Here is a 19,304-nt window from a genome sequence, read left to right as displayed (position 1 = left end):
TTCTAGCCTCCAGAAGTGTGAGAGAATAAACTGTTGTTTTAAGGCACCCAGCTAGTGGTAATTTGTCACAGCGGCCTTAGGAAATGAAAACACCCAGTTAACAGCTGGGGGAGAGTTGGAGCTCAAAAGCTGGCCTGTCTAATTCTAGACTCCAAGCTCTCGACTCCCAGCGTCTCTTTCCATTGACTCCCTTTGCCCCTTTCCAGCTGCCTGGCTTCCTCTTAGCCATAGGCTTGGCTCCTGTGAGGCTAACTCCTGAGTCACAGGTGGCGCTAAGCCAATCAGGGTAGGGCCAAAGCGATTGGTTGGGAGGTGGCATGTGACTCGAGCCAGTCCAATCAGAATGAATGGCAGGGCTTTAAGGAGAAAGGTGTTCTCTTGCCCTCTGTGCTTTGGACAGTGTAGATGTGAGGCCTCCAAGGGCTGAAACACTGTCTGAGGGTGAAGTTCGTGTTCAGGGGGGCCAAGGTGAGAGCACTGCAGGGACACGGACGGGTGGACAACAGCGTGACCCTCTGCAGCAGACCAGGCTCAAGCCCGGGCTCCTCAGGGGTTAGCAGTCCTGGGGGCCAGCGAGTTCCTGTGTGTGTAAGTCGGCTGGAGGTGAGCTCTCTGTTACTTGTAGCCAAGAACGTTCTAAGTGATGCCATTACACTGTTCCAAAGCTGCTTCAACGTTCTGCCTGGACCCCACCTAATGAAGCTTCCCTTGGGTGCTGGAATTTTCCTCAAAGATATAGAAAAAAGGGACTGAAATTTCCCTCAAAATATAGGGCCTGTGGGCACCAAAAAGAGTAGAGTTGGCTGACTTCCAGAGTTCTTTGGTTCTGGAGGGATAGCATACATAGTCTTTAACCAAATGATTTATTTCTTCCCCCAGGCAGGTTTATAGAGAAATGTTTAGACTGCTGGATGCTGTTTCTGAAACAGTAGTCTTCTCTGTGGAGGAGAGGATTAGACTTTCGGTTCTTTGGGAGATTGTTAGTGTACACATCACCCCATCCCCACCCAGCACACCCGCAGACAGCTGGCCTTAGAAAGCTTGGTTAGGGCTGTGCACCTCCCCCTAAATGCCCCCTGGTTTCTGGGGTAGCAGTTAAACTTGGTCTTGGTTACTGTGCTCTGCTGGAGTGTTAAATAATGACAATGGTTTTGACCGTTCTCTTACCAGGGCTGTTCGTATTTTATTTCTGAGCACTGAAACACTTTCTCAACTTGCAAGGGTGAATCTGATAGCAATACTTAAAGACGTGAAGGACATATTTGGGGGGGAGAAAAACATTGTTTTTGCCTCTTAGATCACACCTCTAGTGCAACTACGGTGTACTCCGCCGCTGCCAGGGTAACGTCATATATGGAAGTCCACGTCCACCTCAAACCTGCTGCATCTGATACTTCCCCTCTCTCCCTCTCTCTCTCACACACACACACACTTTCAGTCAGTGTTAAGATAGCGTGGGGGGAAGGGACAGGGAAGGGAACAGCTGGGTTTTAGAAAAATAAAAAGTGAGCCTAATTTCCCATTCTCTGCATATGTCCTTGGAAGGCTGTGACAACCCTCCCAAGCTGACAGAACATGTTGCATCCACAGAGTCTAAACCAGTTGCCATTGAGTTGACTCTGACTCATGGTGACCCCATGTGTGTTAGAGTGGAACTGAGCTCCATAGGGTTTTCAATGGCTGATTTTTTAGACATACGTCCCACAGCCTTTCTTTGGAGGCACCTCTGGGTAGACTCAAACCTCCAGCCTTGGGGTTGGCAGCCGAGCATTAACTGTTTGCGCCACCCAGGGCCTCACAGAGTCTAGCCAGGGCCTTTTCTAGATGCAGAGGTGTTTACTGACAAGGGAGCCAGGTGAATGCCTCCAGCTAGACGGTGGTGAAGGGTCAGAAATTCCGTTTGCTGTTTGTGTACTTAGCAGTGTCATCACCCCATGCGTGTTCCAGGGTCCCTCTGGAGCCTGCTGTAGCCATGGTATGGCTTTTCTCCCCAGCATGATGGGCCTGGGTGAGGACGTTGATGTAATTTTTTCTCCGCGTAACCCAGAAAAACCTTAGATGCTGGTTTTGATGTTTCGGTTCACCAGACATTTTATGGCCTGCTATTTGGAGCCGTTGGAAACCCTAGTAGTGTAGTGGTTAAGAGCTACAGCTACTAACCAAAAGGTCGAATCCACCAGGTGCTCCTTGGAAACCATGTGGGGCAGTTCTTCTCTGTCCTATAGGGTCGCTGTGAGTTAGAATCGACCCAATGGCAGCAGGTGATTGGGAGTGGTCAGTGAATCCCTGGGTGGTGCAAATGGTTAAGTGCTCGAATACTAACCAAAAAGTTGGTGGTTCAAACCCACAAGAGACACCTCAGAAGAAAGGCCTGGCAATCTACTTCTGAAAGGTCACAGCCTTGAAAATCCTATGGAGCAGCTCTAGTCTGCACACATTGGGTCGCCATGAGTCAGAATCAACTCGATGGCAACTGGATTGGTTTTTTGTTTTTATTTATTTTTTTGGTTATTTGAAGTAGTCACAGTGATGAATAGCAACTGGAATTTTTTGAACTGGGGATTTTTTTTCATCTTTTGATCTCAAATATAGCTGTATGTTTATGGATATAAAAGATCTACAAATGATAAAGTCAATCCACTCACCTGACTCCAGCCCCTAGCAGGAACAAGAGACGCTGGAAGGGAGGGTGAGAGGAGGGCACAGGAGGGCTGAGGGGCTGCAGTGCCCACCAAGTGTTTCTGCCCAGCCCGGGAGAGGAGTGACGGTGAAGGAGGAGGTGGGGCTGCTGAAATGGTTTCTGCCCTCGGGACAGGCCACCTGCCCTTTATCGAGGGCTCGGAAGATGGCGTAGCTCTATGTGAATGAATGTGTCCACTGGGGGACATGGAGCTTTGGAATATTTCAGGGGACTGTAAGCTCCATGAGGCCAGGGACTCTGGTTTGCACACTCTGTGTCCTAGGAGCTGAGCATGTGCCTGGCGCATGAGTGTGCAAAGTGTTTCACTTAATGAATGAATGAGAGCCATCGTGCCCCGAGGTCAGGCATAGTCATGCTCCCGGGGATGAATGTGAAGTGAGCATTTGGTCTCAAGGTTTCATTTCAAGTGAGATTATGATGCCACTGTCTGTGATGGCTGATTTTATGCGTCCATTTGGCTTGGCTGTGCTGCCCAGGGTTTGGTCAATCACTAGTCAGATGGTGCTGTGAAGGTATTTTGTTGATGAGATTGACATTTACGATTAGTTGCCTCTAAGTAAAGGAGATTACCCTCAGTGATGTGGATGGGCCTGATCCAATCAGTTGAAGGCCTTAAGAGCAAAAGCTGAGTTTTCCAAGAGAAGGAATTCTGCCTCAAGAATGTAATATGGAAATGCTGCTGGAGTTTCAAGCCCTCAATCTGCCTACGGATTTCAGAGTTCCCAGCCCATACAACTGCAGGAAATCAATGTCTTTAATCTCTCTCTCTCTCTCTCTCCACACACACACACACACGCACGCATGCACGCACACACACACATACACACACGCTAAAAAAAACACACACGCTACCTTGACTAATTCACTATTCATGAGGTTTCATCACTTCTCGGCCCTGGTGGCCCTGGGGCTTAGGTTCCTGCCTGGGGAAGGAATGGCCCATCTTCCTAGACTGCTCATTTTTGCTTGGTCATCATCCTTTGGAATTTCTCAGGACTGCTTGCATTGTGCCGGCATCAGGAGGAAATTACACTTGGAATACAGCGCTGTGCAGAGACTCTTTGAACAGCCCACAATCAGCAGTGGCTGGCCAGCTTTCTTTATTCCCGGTGACTGTGGAGCAGGGCCCCTGAGGAGCTGAGAAGCAGGTGACCGCTGTGAGGTGACCAATTAGAGAAGGACGACTGACCCTTGCCACTGCTTAGAGACCAACACGAGGCTCCTTAGACACTGATAATCTCTGGGGTTTAATTACAACTGTGGAACTTGGGGAGGTTGGGTTTTGGGCCTTGGATTAGCCCAAGCTTTTTGGTGAACAGTCTGTGTACAGCCTCTCTCTGTCATTTTTCTTACACAGTAAGTTCTGTTTGAGGAGCTTGGAATTTCCACAAGACAGACTGCTGTTGAGCTGCAGGACACCATTAGGAGCAAATGACAGTGGCGTTGGCACAGGCCACGATGGAATGGTTTTCATTATACAGTTCCAGCAAGACCTGGTATTCTCCCTGCCAGAGACAGAGGGGAAGCATTAGGCATGTGACCACTAGACAATCAACAACTCAGTAAATGTTTGAGTACCTTCTATGTACAGGAGACCCTCGTTGGCAGAAACGGTTAAGAGTTTGACTACTAATCGAAAGGTCAGAGGTTTGAACCCACTCAGAGGTGCCTCAGAAGAAAACCCTGGTAATCTACATCTGAAAGGTTATGCCCTTGAAAATCCTACGGAGCACAGTTCTCCTCTGACGCACATGGGGTTGCCGTGAGCTGGAACTGACTCTGAGGCAACTGATTTGTTGTTTGGTTTATGCACAGGAGAGCCTGGGTGGTGAAAAAGGTTAACACATTTAGCTACTAACTGAAAGGTTAATGGTTTAAGTCCATATGGAGGCAGCTCAGAAGAAAGGCCTGGTAATCTACTTCTAAAAAATCAGCCATTGAAAACCCTGCGGAGCACAGTTCTACTCCGACACACATGGGGTCTCTGTGAGTTGGAGTCAACTCATGGCAACTGATGGTTTTCTCTGTGTCCAGGCACCGTGGTAGCCTCTGGGGAGAAAATAGAACAAGGCAGACAAACCCCTGCCCTGTGGAGCTTACAGTCTAGTTGGGAAAGGCAGACAACCACACGTTATAATCCAATATCGTGGTATGTAAAAATGTAGACGGTGATAATTGCTATGGAGAAAATCAAGCAGGGAGGGGTGGACCGAGATTGCTGGGTGTAGTGGGTAGTGGGGCAGGGCTGGTGCTGGTTTGCAATTTTCAGCAGGGAGGTCAAGGCAGGCCCTGCTGAGAAGGTGGCCTTTGGGCAAAGATCTCAAGGAGGTGTGGGAGTGGGGATGGTGTCCCAGCATAGGAAACTGACCCTGTGAGGAACAGCAAGGGGGCTCACCCTGCGCGGGGTGAGAGGAGTTGAGGCTGGAGATGTGAAGGGCAGCCAGGCTCACGGCCACAGGAAGGGCTCTGGCCTCCACCCTGAAGGGATGTGGCCCTCAGAGAGTCTGGCAGAGGTGTGACCCACATGTTAATGGGGCCCCTAAGGCTGCTATGGAAACCCTGGTGGCGTAGTGGTTAAGTGCTACGGCTGCTACCCAAGAGGTCAGTAGTTCGAATCTGCCAGGTGCTCCTTGGAAACTCTTTCGGGTAGTTCTGCTCTGTCCTATCAGGTCACTATGAGTCGGAATCGACTTGATGGCAGTGGGCTTGGTTTTTGGTTTTGGTAAGGCTGCTGTGTTGAAGAGACACAGGGGGAGGGTGGGAGCAGCAGGACCAGGGAAGAGGCTGTGGCTACAATCCAGGTGGGAGGGGGTGGTGACAAGGGGTCAAATTCTGGATAGATGCTGAAAGAAGAGCCAGTGTCATTACTGAGGAAATCTAGGTGGGTGGAAGAGAAACAGAGGGAGTAACAGGGACTCCAAGGACTGTGGCTGGAGCAACTGGAAGGATGCCGCATCATTTGCTGAGATGGAGAAGACCACCGGAGGAGCAATACCCAGTGGCACAAAACCGAAATGCTCTGTCAGGAAAGGTACTGCAGCCTCTCAGGGCTCCTTTCTGGTGATGAGCAGTCCACAGAGACTGTAGCTAGGACTGAATCATGGAGAAGAACAGTCTGATAACCATGCAGTATAAGAAACTGCAGAAAGCACCCAGCCATTGAGCTGAGTTTGTCGTGTTTACTGCCTAAGCCCCAGGGTAACCCACCCTACAGGCCATGCAATAGGTGTGCCTGTTTGCTGACTTCCTGATCTGGAGGTGACAAGACTGCAGGTGGTGGGAGGGGAGAGGTAAGAGGAGAGAGGGGTGGGGGATGGGGGGAAGCACAGGGAAAGGAACTCCTGGCAAATCTTTGAACTACCTGTCACCTAAAACAGGAAAGGGGTTTATTTTGCATGAGGCCAGAGGGCAGGAATAAATAAGACCGCTGGATGAAAGTTGCCCAAGACAGAGCTTTTGCTAGGAGAGAGCAACCTTCTAGCAATTAGCAGAGCTTTGTGAGTGTGGACTCCCCAACACTGCAAGGTGTATTATTCTAGATCCTCTGGAGGCTGTCTTGGGTGTGAGGATTGATTAGAATAACCCTAAGGCATCATTCAACTCAAAGATTTCTATAAATCTGTAGGCTCCCATGAGTCTTATTGCTGGTACTGAGCAGCTATAATTTCATCAGAAGTGTTAGGAGTTTAGCCAAACCAGTGTGAAAGTTAGAGAATTAATTATGGGTAAAAGTCAACTCAAAGTCATCTGGGAGTCTGTGTTTAATAACAATAATAATTAACTTTCTTTTAACTCTTCACATACATTTAAGTCATAACTACACATTTATTGAAAACCAAATGAATTTTTCTTCACTGGTTTATGAGCCCAGGAAGGGATGCAGCATTTGGAGGAAGGAGAGCATAGGCTGGAGATTAGAAGGGGCAAGAGTATTTAGGTGGCTGGCCAGTCTGTAGGCACCCGGAGGGGCATGCTAGCAGGACAGAAGAGGCAGAGCAGGAAAATGACAGGAGCGTCTTTCTGCAGGCCTGCAGAGCAGGGAGTTGTCGAGCCAGGGATTGGTAGTGGGATTCTTGGTAATTCCGTAGTTCAGCAGCCTACAAGATGTTGTCTGTGTGCGTTGGGAGCCTAGAGTATCTCTAAAGTCTAACTCAGAAAACAGCAGCCACATAAAGATACAGGACTACAGGAAGGACTTCCATTCTGGGCCAGGGGGCTGGCTTGTTAAAGAGAAGAGGAAACCTAGGGACTGAAGACTGAGTGCTGAGTGGAAATGTTTGTGGCCAAGCAAGGGCCGCCATTAGCCCAGAGCCCAGCTCCAAGGGCTTGGTATGAGGAGGGGGCAAGAGGGAGGCCTTTTAAACCCAAAGACTTGACAGTGTCTCTGTCCCGTTTTAGGAAAGCCAAGTCTCTGTGTGCTGGCTGACTGGGGGCCAGAGAGGACTGAGTTGCTGTGGCTGGTGTGCGGCCAACATGGGGCTGCCTCGCTGCATATCTGCTGTGTCCCAGAGGGGTTGTGTGTCCCGCCAGGTCTGTCCAAGTGTCAGCAGCTGCGGGGCAGGTCAGCACTTAGCAGGTTCTTGCTTCCCTGGCCCAGGCCTCAGGAGGGGATGAGGTGGGAGAACCAGGCATGAAAGTCTGGTAGATCCTTCAACTCCACAGGCTCAGAGTCAGGGGATCACGCTACTTTCTCTGCCCTCGCTCTGGGCAGTGTCTCCTTGAGCATTGTTTCTGGTGAAAAAGTGCTAACACTGTGCTTCCCCCAAATATCTTAGGTGATGGCAGTAAAGCTTTCTTACATTTCTGGTACATTTTCTTTCAAAAGGATGCTATGACTTTAAGAAGTTATTTTCTGCTCTATTTCATAGCAATTGCTAATAACTTTTTCTTTTAAGCCATTAATGCAAAATGCAAATTTTAAGTCGGTCTGCAGTGGGGAGGACACATCACCTGTCTGTCAGTTTGTTAGACTGTGGTGGCTTATAGGTTTCTGTGATGCTGGAAGCTATGACACCAGTATTTCAAATACCAGCAGGGTCACCCATGGTGGACAGGTTTCAGTGGAGCTTCCAGACAAAGACAGACTAGGAAGAAAGGCCTGGTTCTCTACTTCTGAAAATTTGCCAAAGAAACCTTATGGATCACAAGAAAGTATTGTCCAATATAGTGCTGGAAGATGAGCCCCCTAGGTTGGCAGGCACTGCGTAATAGCCACAGTGGACTCACACATACCAACGATCATGAAGATGATGCAGGATCAGGGAAGATTTCATCCTGTTGTACGTGATGTCACCACGAGTTGGACTGAATGGTAACAAACAACAACAATGGGGTGTAGGCGTGGTGGGGGAGGGAAGAGTCAGAAGGAAAATGGGGAAAGAGAAAGAATTCAAACTGCAAAGATTTAAAGAAAAAAAAATTATTTGAGAGAACTTTGGTCCACATCCTATACTTTTAGAAGTGAAGGGATTCTGAGTTTTCCTTCCTTGTAAAATTTTCATATGGCTAGAGGCCAGAGAGGACAACTTTGGAGAAGAACCCCAGAGGGGAAGGCTGGAAAGTCCTAGCCTTGCGAGGGTTTGAAGCAGTCTAGACAGGTGATCCTCTAAACTCAGGAGCCCAGAGGCTGGGGCAGAAAGAAAACATGTCAGAGCATAGAAATTAAGTTAAAGAGATTCCTTGTGGAGAAGGAGACCCCTTGCTGGAGTTATATTGGAGGACTGGAAGGGTGAAATTGAAAACAAAACAAAAACAGATTAACTATTACCTATTTGTGGTTCTTTTCACATTGTTCCCTAAAATTCTCTCAGGAGTATCATATTGAAACTTTATTGCTCATGTCACTGCTATATTTCAACTCAGCCACTTAATAAAGTCACATTATTTTGAGCAGAAAGGAACTGGTGGAAAATTCTCCTCTTAGCTGTGAGCCTCACCAGTGAATACTCAGGACATGGGCACTCGATTGATTCGATGGGCGCCCATGGACAGTACAGCGACTGTAACTGGGAGGACATTTAGGACACTGTGGTTTGTGTATCTGCCTTTCTCTGCACTGCCAAACTTTCTGAAGCATTGCTTGAGCCCCAAGTGGCGATCTGTCATGCACCCCAAGCAGCTCCAGCCACGTGGAATTCCTGTGGACACCGCCATCCTGCTGGAAAAGAAGCCTGGCCTTCCTCTCAGTGGACCCCAAAGATCCCCAAAGGTCCCAAGGGACATAAAATATTAAATACTGAAGTGACAGAAGCAGGGTGTCAAACATTTTTAAGTACCCACTATGTGCTAGGTGCTATACCAGAAGTAACAGCTTCATTAAGAAAGGGTTTTCTTAATAAACGTCTATAAAAAACGTTTTGAACTATTTAATCCTGTTCTCTTCCTCCTCTTCCCTCTCAGTCCTTCCCCTTCTCTTCCTCCTCATCTATCTCTTTTTCCTTTTCTCTTTTCATTCTTCAAGAAATCCATCAATATAACAATTAAGAAACAAAACAAGATAAAATAACAAAACCTTACCTCAGGGACTATAAATCCAGGATTATTGACAGGGCCAGCATAGTAAACCTGTTCTGGAAAAATATAAAACATAGATAACTTTATTCAATCATTTAAAAACAAAAAAAACAGATTTGCTGATATTATCTGTGGTCACTGTCTAAAGATGGTTCATACTAAATAATAGTAGTCATTCATATAAATGTTTTCATTAGCTGACTCCAACCTACCATTCATTCATTCATTTGACAAGTATTTGCTGAGCAACCTACTGTGTGGCAGGCACTGGGGATCCAGAGATGATAAAAAATGGCCTCTGCCCACACATTGCACATATTCTCATGGGAAAATTGACAATACTTAATTAAACAAGAAAATTATAGATTGCAAAGAGTGCTGGAAGGAGACACACAGGTAATGTGAGACAGGCAGGATGGCGTGATGGTCCAGCGGCCAGGCTAGAGCCAGGCTGCCTGGGATTAAATCCTGAGACCACCTCCTATAACTATGGGACTTTGGATAGTTGTTCTTCCTCTCTGGGCTCAGTTTCCTCTTTTGTAAGATGGGCATGACAATGACAATAATAGTGTCTATCTCATAGCGTTGTGAGGAATTAAAGAAGTTAATCCATGTAAAGCACAAGTAGCGATGCCTGGAGAGCACTCAATGCACATCCAGTAATATTACCAACTGGAAGACACAATGTTTGATAAAATGACCAGTGTCGTGGATTGAACTGTGTCCCCAAAAATATCTGTCAACTTGGCTAGGCCATGATTCCCAGTATCATGTGATTGTCCACCGTTTTGTCATCTGATGTAATTTTCCTATGTGTTTGGTTGTAAGTTCTACCTCTACGATGTTAATAAGGCAGCATTAGAAGCGGTTATGTTAATGAGGCAGGACTCAATCTACAACATTATGTTTTGTCTTAAATCAATGTCTTTTGAAATAAAGAGAGAAGTGAGCAGAGAGACGGGGGACTTCATACCACTAAGAAACAAGAGCCGGAAGAATGGTGCATCCTTTGGACCTGGGGCCCTGTGCTGAGAACCTCCTCGGCCAGGGGAAGATTGATGACAAGGACCTTTCCCCAGAGCCAACAGAGAGAGAAAACCTTCCCCTGGATCTGGCACCCTGAATTTGGACTTCTAGCCTCCTAGGCTGTGAGAGAATAAATTTCTCTTTGTTAAAACCATCCACTATGGTATTTGTGTTACACCAGCACTAGATGACTAAGACAGTCAGGAGAGCATCTCTAAAGTGTGATGTTTGAACGAAGCCCTAAGGGAGGACAATGAGTCCACCCTTTAAAGAGCGAGGGGAAGAGCTCGTTAGGAAAAGTGACTAAGGGCAAATCCTGCTCTGAAAAAGTGTTCTCGCAGTTGTACGAACAGAGAGAGATTGCTTGGCCAAAGCACAAATAAGAGGGACTGTGTTGGGATAAGATTGAAAAGACTGGGGGAAGACAGATATTTTAGGACCTTGAGGACATGGTAAGGAGCTTGGATTTCATTTTCCAAAGACACTGGAAAAGGTGTTAAAATATTAAGTGAAAATACCTAGTGTACGTTTTAAAGCAACCATTCTGCTGCATGGAGAATGGAGTGGAGAGGCCAAGAGGGGAGCAGCCGAGTGAGTGGTGGATTGGTGAAGCGTGGAAGATGGGGAAAAATGAATGGAATCATGACTGTTCTGGGAGAAAGGACTTGCTGATGAGTTAGATATGCAGAGTGAGAGTGTTTTGGATTGAGCACCTGGATAGATGAGGGGCCATTTATTGTGATGGGGGAGCCTGGGGAGGAAGTATTTGTGTGTGTGTGGTGGCAGGGGCGGAGGGGATTAAAGAGCTCTATTTTGGGAGGATGCTTATTTAAAAAAAAAAAAACCAGACCTGTTGCCATTGAGTCCATTCCAACTCATACCGATCCTATGTGACAGAGTAGAACTGCTGACCTTTTGGTCAGCAGCCAAACTCTTAACCACTATGCCAGCAGGGATTCCTGAAAGCATTTAGATATACAAGCCTGGGATTATGTGGGAGAGGTCAGAGAGGAGCTTTGCTTATTGCAGTCATTATCGTGTAGATGGTGGTAAAGCCCTGGGACTGGAAGAGAACGCCCAGGAAAATAGAGGAGGGGAGAGGACCAGGACCGCTCCTGAGGCCCTCCGATATTCAGAGGTTGAGTAGAGGAGGAGATGCCATCAAAGGAGGCTAAGCAGGAATGGCCCATGGAGTGAAGAGCGATCAGAGAGTGGAATCACAGATGCCAGGGGAGGCGGGTTTTTCAAATAGAAGGAATGGTCAACTGTGTTGAATTCTGTTGTGAGTTTGAGTAAGAGGACAGAAACTTGCGGTGGATTGGCGACATGGAGGACATTTTGAAAAGAGCATTGGGGAGGGGGTATGAATACCTGAACGGACTGAGTTATGGGTGAAGAAGTAAAAAAAAGTTTTGCTGTAGAGGGAAGTGGAAAAAAAAAGAATAATTACTGGAAGAGTATATAGGGAAACCCTGGTGGTGTAATGGTTAAGATCTACAGCTGCTAACCAAAATGTTGGCAGTTCGAATCCACCAGACGCTCCTTGTAAACCTTATGGGGCAGTTCTACTCTGTCCTATAGGGTCACCATGAGTTGGAATTGACAACAGCGAGTTTGTTTTTTAATGTGGGGTTAAGAATTGTTTGCTTATTTAAGTTGGAAGATATTTGCCTTTTGAAGGGAATGATTTTGTATAGAGAGAGATTGAAGATGAAAAAGGGAGAAGATAACTGAAGTAACGAAGCGATTATGAGGGTGGGAGTGGAGGGAATTGCCTTTGAGAAGAGCACAGCCATTGTTCCCACAGGTACAGGAGAGAAAATGAGCAGAACCGTTCAGGTGGAGATAGGTTTGTAGATTGGCTGATGGACCAATGGCAGGGCTACTGTCTGATTGCTTCAGTTTTCTCAGTGAAGCATAAGGCTAGGTCCTGGGGAGAGAAGTAAAGAAAGCTGGAGGCTGAGGCCTTGTGATGGGTTGAGGAGCAAGGTGAAGGTATACAACAGTCATCATGGAGAGTGGGGAAGGAATTTACTACAGAGACAATAGGATTGTTGATCAGTATTGAATTTTTATTTTTATTTTTTTAGGTTATTATTATTATTATTTAGGTTAGGTCATGGATTTAAAGGCACTCCAGTCAGCCCAGATGTAGATTTTTTCAGCAAAATTCAGCAGCTGTGATGCAGGAATAGAGAGGGTAGGTGATTGGGCTGGAGTTTTGGTGGATAAAAGTGATAAGGAGAGAAAGGCAAAGCTTTGGGGATAAATGCAAGGGAAAGATTATAATAATAGACCTTTGAATGTAAGAAGGCACAAGGGGGTGATTAGTAATTAAAATGGTGGTGGGGTGGGTTGAAGGAGTCTCCATTACTGCAATGAAGAATTCTTGCAATGAAGGTCCCAGAATAGGTGAGCTGGAAGGATTTGATGACACCGAAATTCCAGGAATGATATAGTCACTAGTGATGAAAACAACCAGGGTTGACGTGGAGAGGGTGGTTGAGGCAGAATGATGGATATGGTTGTTGGAAGTAAGGAGGTCAAGGAACTGAACAGAATGGAGTCCCTAGTAGGGGTAGACACAGTGGCTATTAGTTTAATTATGATTCACCAGGATACGTGGAAGGGTAACATAGTAAACACTCACTTGATGGATGCTGAGGCACAGGGAGAGGCCAGTCTAGTTTTGCAACCTTTTTGCAGAGCCAACGTGTACAATGGCTGAGTTCTATCGGTGCCTTTTTTTCTTTAATAACTTATGTTTAAAAAATGAATGAGTACGGCACTTTGAAGAACAGCATTTGGTTATCTAACATTTTGTCATGCTCATTTAATGCCCTAAGACTTGCTAAATTGTGCTCCTTGCTATTAACAGGTTCCTCACTGGGGCCAGAGATTTTCATTAAATAGGTCTCTTACACTTTACAGTTCAATAGGAGCTTTCTCGAGGCCCATGCAGTTTCTGAGAATGGCTTCAAGTAACTCAGAAACTGGCTTTTTTTTTTTTTCACCCTGTTGAAACAACACCTGAAATTAAATTCTCGCTCCTTCTTTTCTCAGATCCTCTCTGGTTCTGAGAGTCTTCCGTTAACATTCTCACACTCCAGGACTATAAAAAGAGCCCCGCTGTATTTGCACTCACTTCTTCCTTCTCTTCGTTTGGAATCTTTCATTGTTCAGTGCGTGGTGGGTGAAAGAAATTCACCTCCCTGCCTCTGACACATGAGGTTGTTTCTGCTAAATCGGCAGTTTTGACCCAGATCTTTGTGTGGTGGTACATTGTGTCTTTGTAGAGAGGACACTGACTTCAAATTGTTGAAATAAAAGGTTCCAAAGGGTTTAGGATTAGACTGAGGTGAGGCCAAGGACCAAGTGTGGCTCATATCTTTTTGTTCTCAATAACTGGCGCAGATGCTAGCATGTGAGTGCTTGCTGAACCAATGAGTCCTGTTAGGTGGTGTTCTCGCTCTTCTGTAGCCCTTGCCTGTATCTTGGTAGAATTCCCTTCAGTCTCCCAAATTTATCACAAAAATGTCACCAGTGCCTGTCAGTTTGTTGTACTGTGGTGGCTTGTGTGTTGCTGTGATGCTGGAAGCTATGTCACCAGTATTTCAAATACCAGCAGGGTCACCACAGTGAACAGGTTTCAGCAGAGATTCCAGACAAAGACAGAATAAGAATAAAGACCTGGCTATCTCCTTCCAAAAATTAGCCAATAAAAGAACCTATGGATCACAATGGAATATTGTCCTGTATAGTGCTGGAAGATGAGCCCTACGCAATAAGCACAACAATGGACTCAAATATAGCAAAGATCATGAAGATGGCAAAGGACCAGGAAGGTGTCCCTCTGTTGTACATTGGGGTGGCCATGAGTTGGAGCCACCTGACAGCAACTAACAGTACAACAGGGTTCTTGAAAGTGTAAAAACATCTGGAGTTACAATTTATCAGAAACCAGTACAATTAGTATATTCAGAAGAAAAACTTTTTAAAGTACTGACCACTTATTCATTGACTCTGCCTTTTCTGGGTCCCCTTCCACCGTGCCAGGCCCAGTGGTGGGCTGGGAGTCAGTGTTGAGCAGGGAAGATGAGACCTGGCTTTGCCCTCTAGTGAGGAAGCAGGTACCAAGTTAGTACATCTTAGGGGAAAGACTGCTGCAGCAGTGAGGTGGGGGCCGGTGCCTGAGGACAGACAGGAGGCTGTGGGAAATGCGAGACGTGAGAGATTCAGGCAGACCCAGAACATCAAGTCTCGGAGTGAGAACGAGGAAGTGCCTTCCTGCATTTTGTCGTTGGGTGCCATGCAGTCTATTCTGACTCACAGCGACCTTATAGGACAGGGTAGAACTGCCCCATAGTTTTCCCAGGCTGTAATCTTTGCCAGAGCAGATCACCAGGTCTTTCCTCCCAAAGAGTCACTGGTGGAATTGAACCTCCAGTTAGCAACCGAGCGCTTAACCATTGCACCATCAGGGTTCCTTTCCTTCCTTTTAGTGAGTTCCAGATATAGTCTTTGCTCCTCTCCCTGCCTCTGGGTAATTCCTTAAAGAGACTCAAGTCTGGCCGATGGCACAGGCCCTGTACCTCCCCACCTCCACCCCCATGCCACGAGACCTGGAGCTGGTGGTGGGTGGAGGAACTCAGTTACAGGGTTGCTGTGAGTCAGGTTGACTCAATGGCAATGGGTTTGGTTTTGGTTTTGGCTGATGTATAGGATAATAATGAGCCTGCCTGGCGGTGGGGACTTAGCAGGGTATACAGGCTGTGGGTGGAGTTCCCAGGGACTCTAACACCTCAAGGTTTCAATGGATTCTGGGCAGTGTGGATAGGGAGACCCAGGCTGGGCCAGGCCTAATTTGTGTTTTATTTTTATTTTTTCCAGTGTATCCTAATTTGGCAACTCTTCCATCTCCTGGCATTTTGTCTGCTGTGCTTTAAAACTTTGGCAGCTCTTGGTATCATTCCTGAAGGAGGGCTCCAGATGACTTGGGGTGTAGCCAGTGTGGCTGTAGGTCTCAGAACCCCCTGAATCCCTCCACATACAGATGCATCACTGAGCTCCCCAAGGGTGTGATGGGAGAGAAGCCCAGCTTGCTGTCCTGGTCAGGCCCCTGCACCCTGGTGCTACCCGGTCCCCTCTGGTGTCCTGCGCCACACCCCAGAGCCCAGGGTGAAGTCACTACAGCTCTGACCTCGTCGATTGCCAGTGCCAACATCCCTCCACACTCTCCTGCTCCAGAACTTTCTCTGCAGCCACTGAGGCTTGTCATCCCCTGCAGGCACCCAGGGAGTTCTGGGATATTGCCCCTGGAGGAAGCCCTCGACCAGAAAGGCTGAGTCAGTGGGTAGATGCACAGCTTCCTGACCTTCAGAAGGACTATTCTTCCCTAAGGTCCTGGAGAGATTGAGCACTAGGCCTCTCAGTGGTAACCAGCTCCCTGAGATGTCACTCACTGGCTTTGCCTCCTGTCTGAGTCACTCTCGCTCCTTGCTCCCTCCTGTTTCCTGGCATTACAGGTTGCCTTTGGGAGCCTGGGTGGCGTAGTAATTAAGAGGTTGGCTGCTATCCAAAATGCTGGCAGTTCGAATCCACCAGCTGTTCCTTGAAAACCCTATGGGGCAGTTCTCCTCTGTCCTATAGAGTTGCTGTGAGTTGGAGTCAACTCAATAGCAACAGGTTTTTTCTTTTTTTAGTTGCCTTTGAGTCTATTGTGACTCACAGTGACCCCATGTGTGTCAGAGGAGAACTGAGTTACAAAGAATTTTCAGAAATAGATCACTAAGACTTTCTCTTGAGGTGCCTCTTGGACTTGAATCTTCAACCTTTTCATTAGCAGCTAAGTGTGTTAACCATCCCACCAGCCAGGGACTCAATATGTCCCCAGTAAAGTACCCATAGCAAGCTTTGTCTCCAGCTTTGCTTGGGGAGCGGGAAGCACAACCGTGAATGAATGTCTCCTGCAGAAAGAACACCTTTATCTAATTTGTACAAAGGCGCATATTGTGTCAGTGCTGGTCCTGGAAACCTGGATTTTCTCTTCTTCTGGTTGCCAATACGTTTGGACCTGTTTCTGATGACGGAGCCACCCTGCCTAGAAATGGAATCTGAACCCTCTGGAACCTGCTTCATGGCTTTAGTGCCAAACACCAGGAGGGAGAATGAAGTCCCTGTGGATGCTCTGAACCTCATGCTTTGGGAGAATTCAGGGGCTGAGGAGTTGAAGACCACCCCCTAACTCAGAAGGGAGTGGGTGGGATGGGAATGGGGTGGCTCTGAGGAAGTCTGCCCCTTCTAGAAAGGAGAGGTCAGAGCAAGGAGGCAGAGGACTATAGTGAGCCTCTCTGCTTGTTTCCCTCATTCAATTGGATGGAGTTTTACTGTCTTTGAATAGTGGGCCAACATGGCATAACCCATAATAAAGAACCTCCCCACAAAACAAACAAATAAAACACCAAAAAACCACCAGCCCCAGTTGCCATGGAGTTGACTCTGATTCATGATGACCCCAGGTGTGTCAAGTAGAAGTGTACTCCATAGAGTTTTTTGATTGCTGAGTTTTTGGAAATAGATGGCCATGTCTTTTTTCTTAGGCATGGATTTGAACCTCTAACCTTTTACTTGATAGCTGAGCCCTTCACCATTTGTACTACCCAGGGACTCAAGTGAACTCCAATAAACTGGATTATGAAAACTCTGGGATCCCTTGGTAGGTCATATGGTCCTTTTATTGGAAGAATTATTTCCATTGCTGCTGGGAGTTTAGTAACTAGAACACGTTCAGTTTTCTTTCCAAACATTTCTTGACAATGCCCAACATTTTGCTTGGCCGTTTTTTCTACACATAGGGTTGATGTATTCTGGGAAGAGTTACTGAGATTCTTTTCTGAAACACAATTGTTCTTCAGAGTACATAACTTATGTAATGGTCTAGATTGTTTTTTCTCTATGTTTATTGTCTTATTTTTACCTGAGCTTACTCTCACTGGGTATCTTTCCCTGTCCATTCAAATAGGCGTGTGAGATCTTCTTTATGGCCTAAAGAAACAATGCCATGTGCAAACTTAAAAACATTCTCCGTGCACTTACATGGATCATCTATAGAACTATTAAACAAGAATTTTTCCAGGGCTCATTCTTTAATGGCCCTGCTACCTATGCTTCTCCCACCATTCAGAGAGGCCCTCAGTATTCCTACTCTTTTTTTTTTTTTTTCCCTTAAAAGTAATCTCAGTTCCTATCAATGACCAAACTCATAAATTACTCATGACTATTCTTTCTTTCCCAGGAATGGTTCTAACACCTGGGTCATGCCATTGACTTCTAGCCAAGTACTTTCTCCTCTGGGTAGCGGATGATGATAGGTGGGGCTTTATGGAGTCTGGGAAAGGTTGAAACAACAATGGCCCCATAAGGTGAATATTTTCTGAGCAATGATGTGGTCTCTCAACAGAAAAGTTTGTATCCTACCTCAGGGACATGGGAAAGTGTTATCATATGTGACGTTCTCAGAAATGTTTGACTTCTATGAGGGCATTTTAGTTTAAGTTTTCCTTGGATTATGCAAGCTATTACCTCTGGTTAAGAGCTCGGCTGCTAATCAAAAGGTTGGCAGTTCGAATCTGCCAGGTGCTCCTTGGAAACCCTATGGGGCAGTTCTACTTTGTCCTATAGGGTTGCTATGAGTTGGAATTGACTCGAGGGCAACCAGTATGGTATTTTTTTTGGTATTGACCTCTTCATATAGGTCAGACAAAGTGTGTTATTTTTTTTTCAATTGGGGGTTGAAATAATGGTCCCCCAAAGATATTCAAATCCTAACCCCCAGGTCCTGTTACTACAAATTTAAATGACAAAAGAGATTTTGCAAGTTAAGGATCTTGAGATGGAGAGATTATTGGATTACCCAGATGAGCTCAATGTAATCACAAAGGTCCTTCTGAGAGGGAGGCAGAAGATCACAAGGAGGAGAGGGTGATGTGAAGATGGAAGCAGAGATTGGAGTGATGCGTCTGGGAGTCAAGAAACCCAGGCAGCCTCTAGAAGGTGAAAAAGACAAAGAAACAGACTCTCGCCTGAAGCCTCCATAAGGTTCCCAACTCTACCAACACCTTGATTTTAGCCCAATGAGGCTGAATATGGATTTCTGACCCCCAGAACTGTAAGAGAATAAATTTGTGCTGTTTTAAGTCACTAATTTTATGGTAATTTGATACAGCAACAATAGAGAGCTCATCCAGGGTTTAAGAGAAGAGGCTCCAGGTGATCTACCTGAGAAGGACCAAGAGCAGTGGTGGTGGTTTGGACCTGTGCTCCCAAAAATGGGCTCTTCAGAACTACGACACAAACTTAGTTAGGATCTGAGCAGAAGAAAAGGGCCTAGAACTAGGCTAAAAAAAAACAAAAAACTAGTGCCATCGTAGGCTGGAGAGTGAAATTTCTAACATAAACTCATACAAATGAGTTCAAAACAGGCTATCAAAAATTTTTAGAGCAGTAGGGAGCCTACTAGGTCAGTGGTGTCCAATAGAACATTCCGTGAATATGGAAATGTACAATGTCAGCATTGTTAAATATAGTAGTAGCTACTCGCCAGGTGTGGCTATTCCAACCCCCACCTAGTGCCCTCGAGTCGATTCAACTTGAAATGTAGCTAGCATGATTGAGGCACTAAATTTAATTTGATTTAATTTGAATTATTTAAATAGCTACATGTGACTGTTGGCTACAGGGCAATTCTAGATCATCACTGTCCAACAGAAATATAATGTAAAACACATCCAAACTCCCACTGCCGAGGAGTCGATTCCAACTCAAGGTGACCCCATAGGACAGAGCAGAACTGCCCCATAGGGTTTCTAAGGCTGTAATCTTTATGGAAGCAGACTTCTCCCTTGGAGTCGCTGATGGGTTCGAATCACCAAACTTTTGGTTAGCAGCCAAGCACTTTAACCACTGAACCGTGAGGGTTCCTGTGAGCCACACAGGTAATTTAAAAATTTTTAATAGCCGTATTAAAAAGACAAAGAAACAAGTGAAATTAATTTAATAATGTATA

At 46.2% G+C, this 19,304-nt stretch overlaps 1 protein-coding gene across 1 annotated transcript in view; it reads right to left on the bottom strand.

The window, feature by feature from the left end:
- Positions 1 to 1,020: 1,020 nt before the first annotated feature.
- The window catches only part of LY86 (lymphocyte antigen 86), an 82,596-nt gene continuing 64,312 nt past the window's right edge, over positions 1,021 to 19,304 (bottom strand). Inside the window, exons 4-5 of the mRNA XM_064280175.1 lie at positions 9,218 to 9,270; positions 1,021 to 4,206 (exon numbers count right to left, since the gene is read on the bottom strand). Coding sequence (XP_064136245.1) covers positions 4,123 to 4,206; positions 9,218 to 9,270 — 137 coding nt within the window. The 3' untranslated portion in view covers positions 1,021 to 4,122. The remainder of the gene's footprint in view (positions 4,207 to 9,217; positions 9,271 to 19,304) is intronic.

This window comes from Loxodonta africana, chromosome 1 (assembly GCF_030014295.1).
Source record: "Loxodonta africana isolate mLoxAfr1 chromosome 1, mLoxAfr1.hap2, whole genome shotgun sequence".
Taxonomy (NCBI): domain Eukaryota; kingdom Metazoa; phylum Chordata; class Mammalia; order Proboscidea; family Elephantidae; genus Loxodonta; species Loxodonta africana.
The sequence above is the reverse complement of the archived record's forward strand: the minus strand, read 5'-3'. Positions and strand labels throughout refer to the sequence as shown.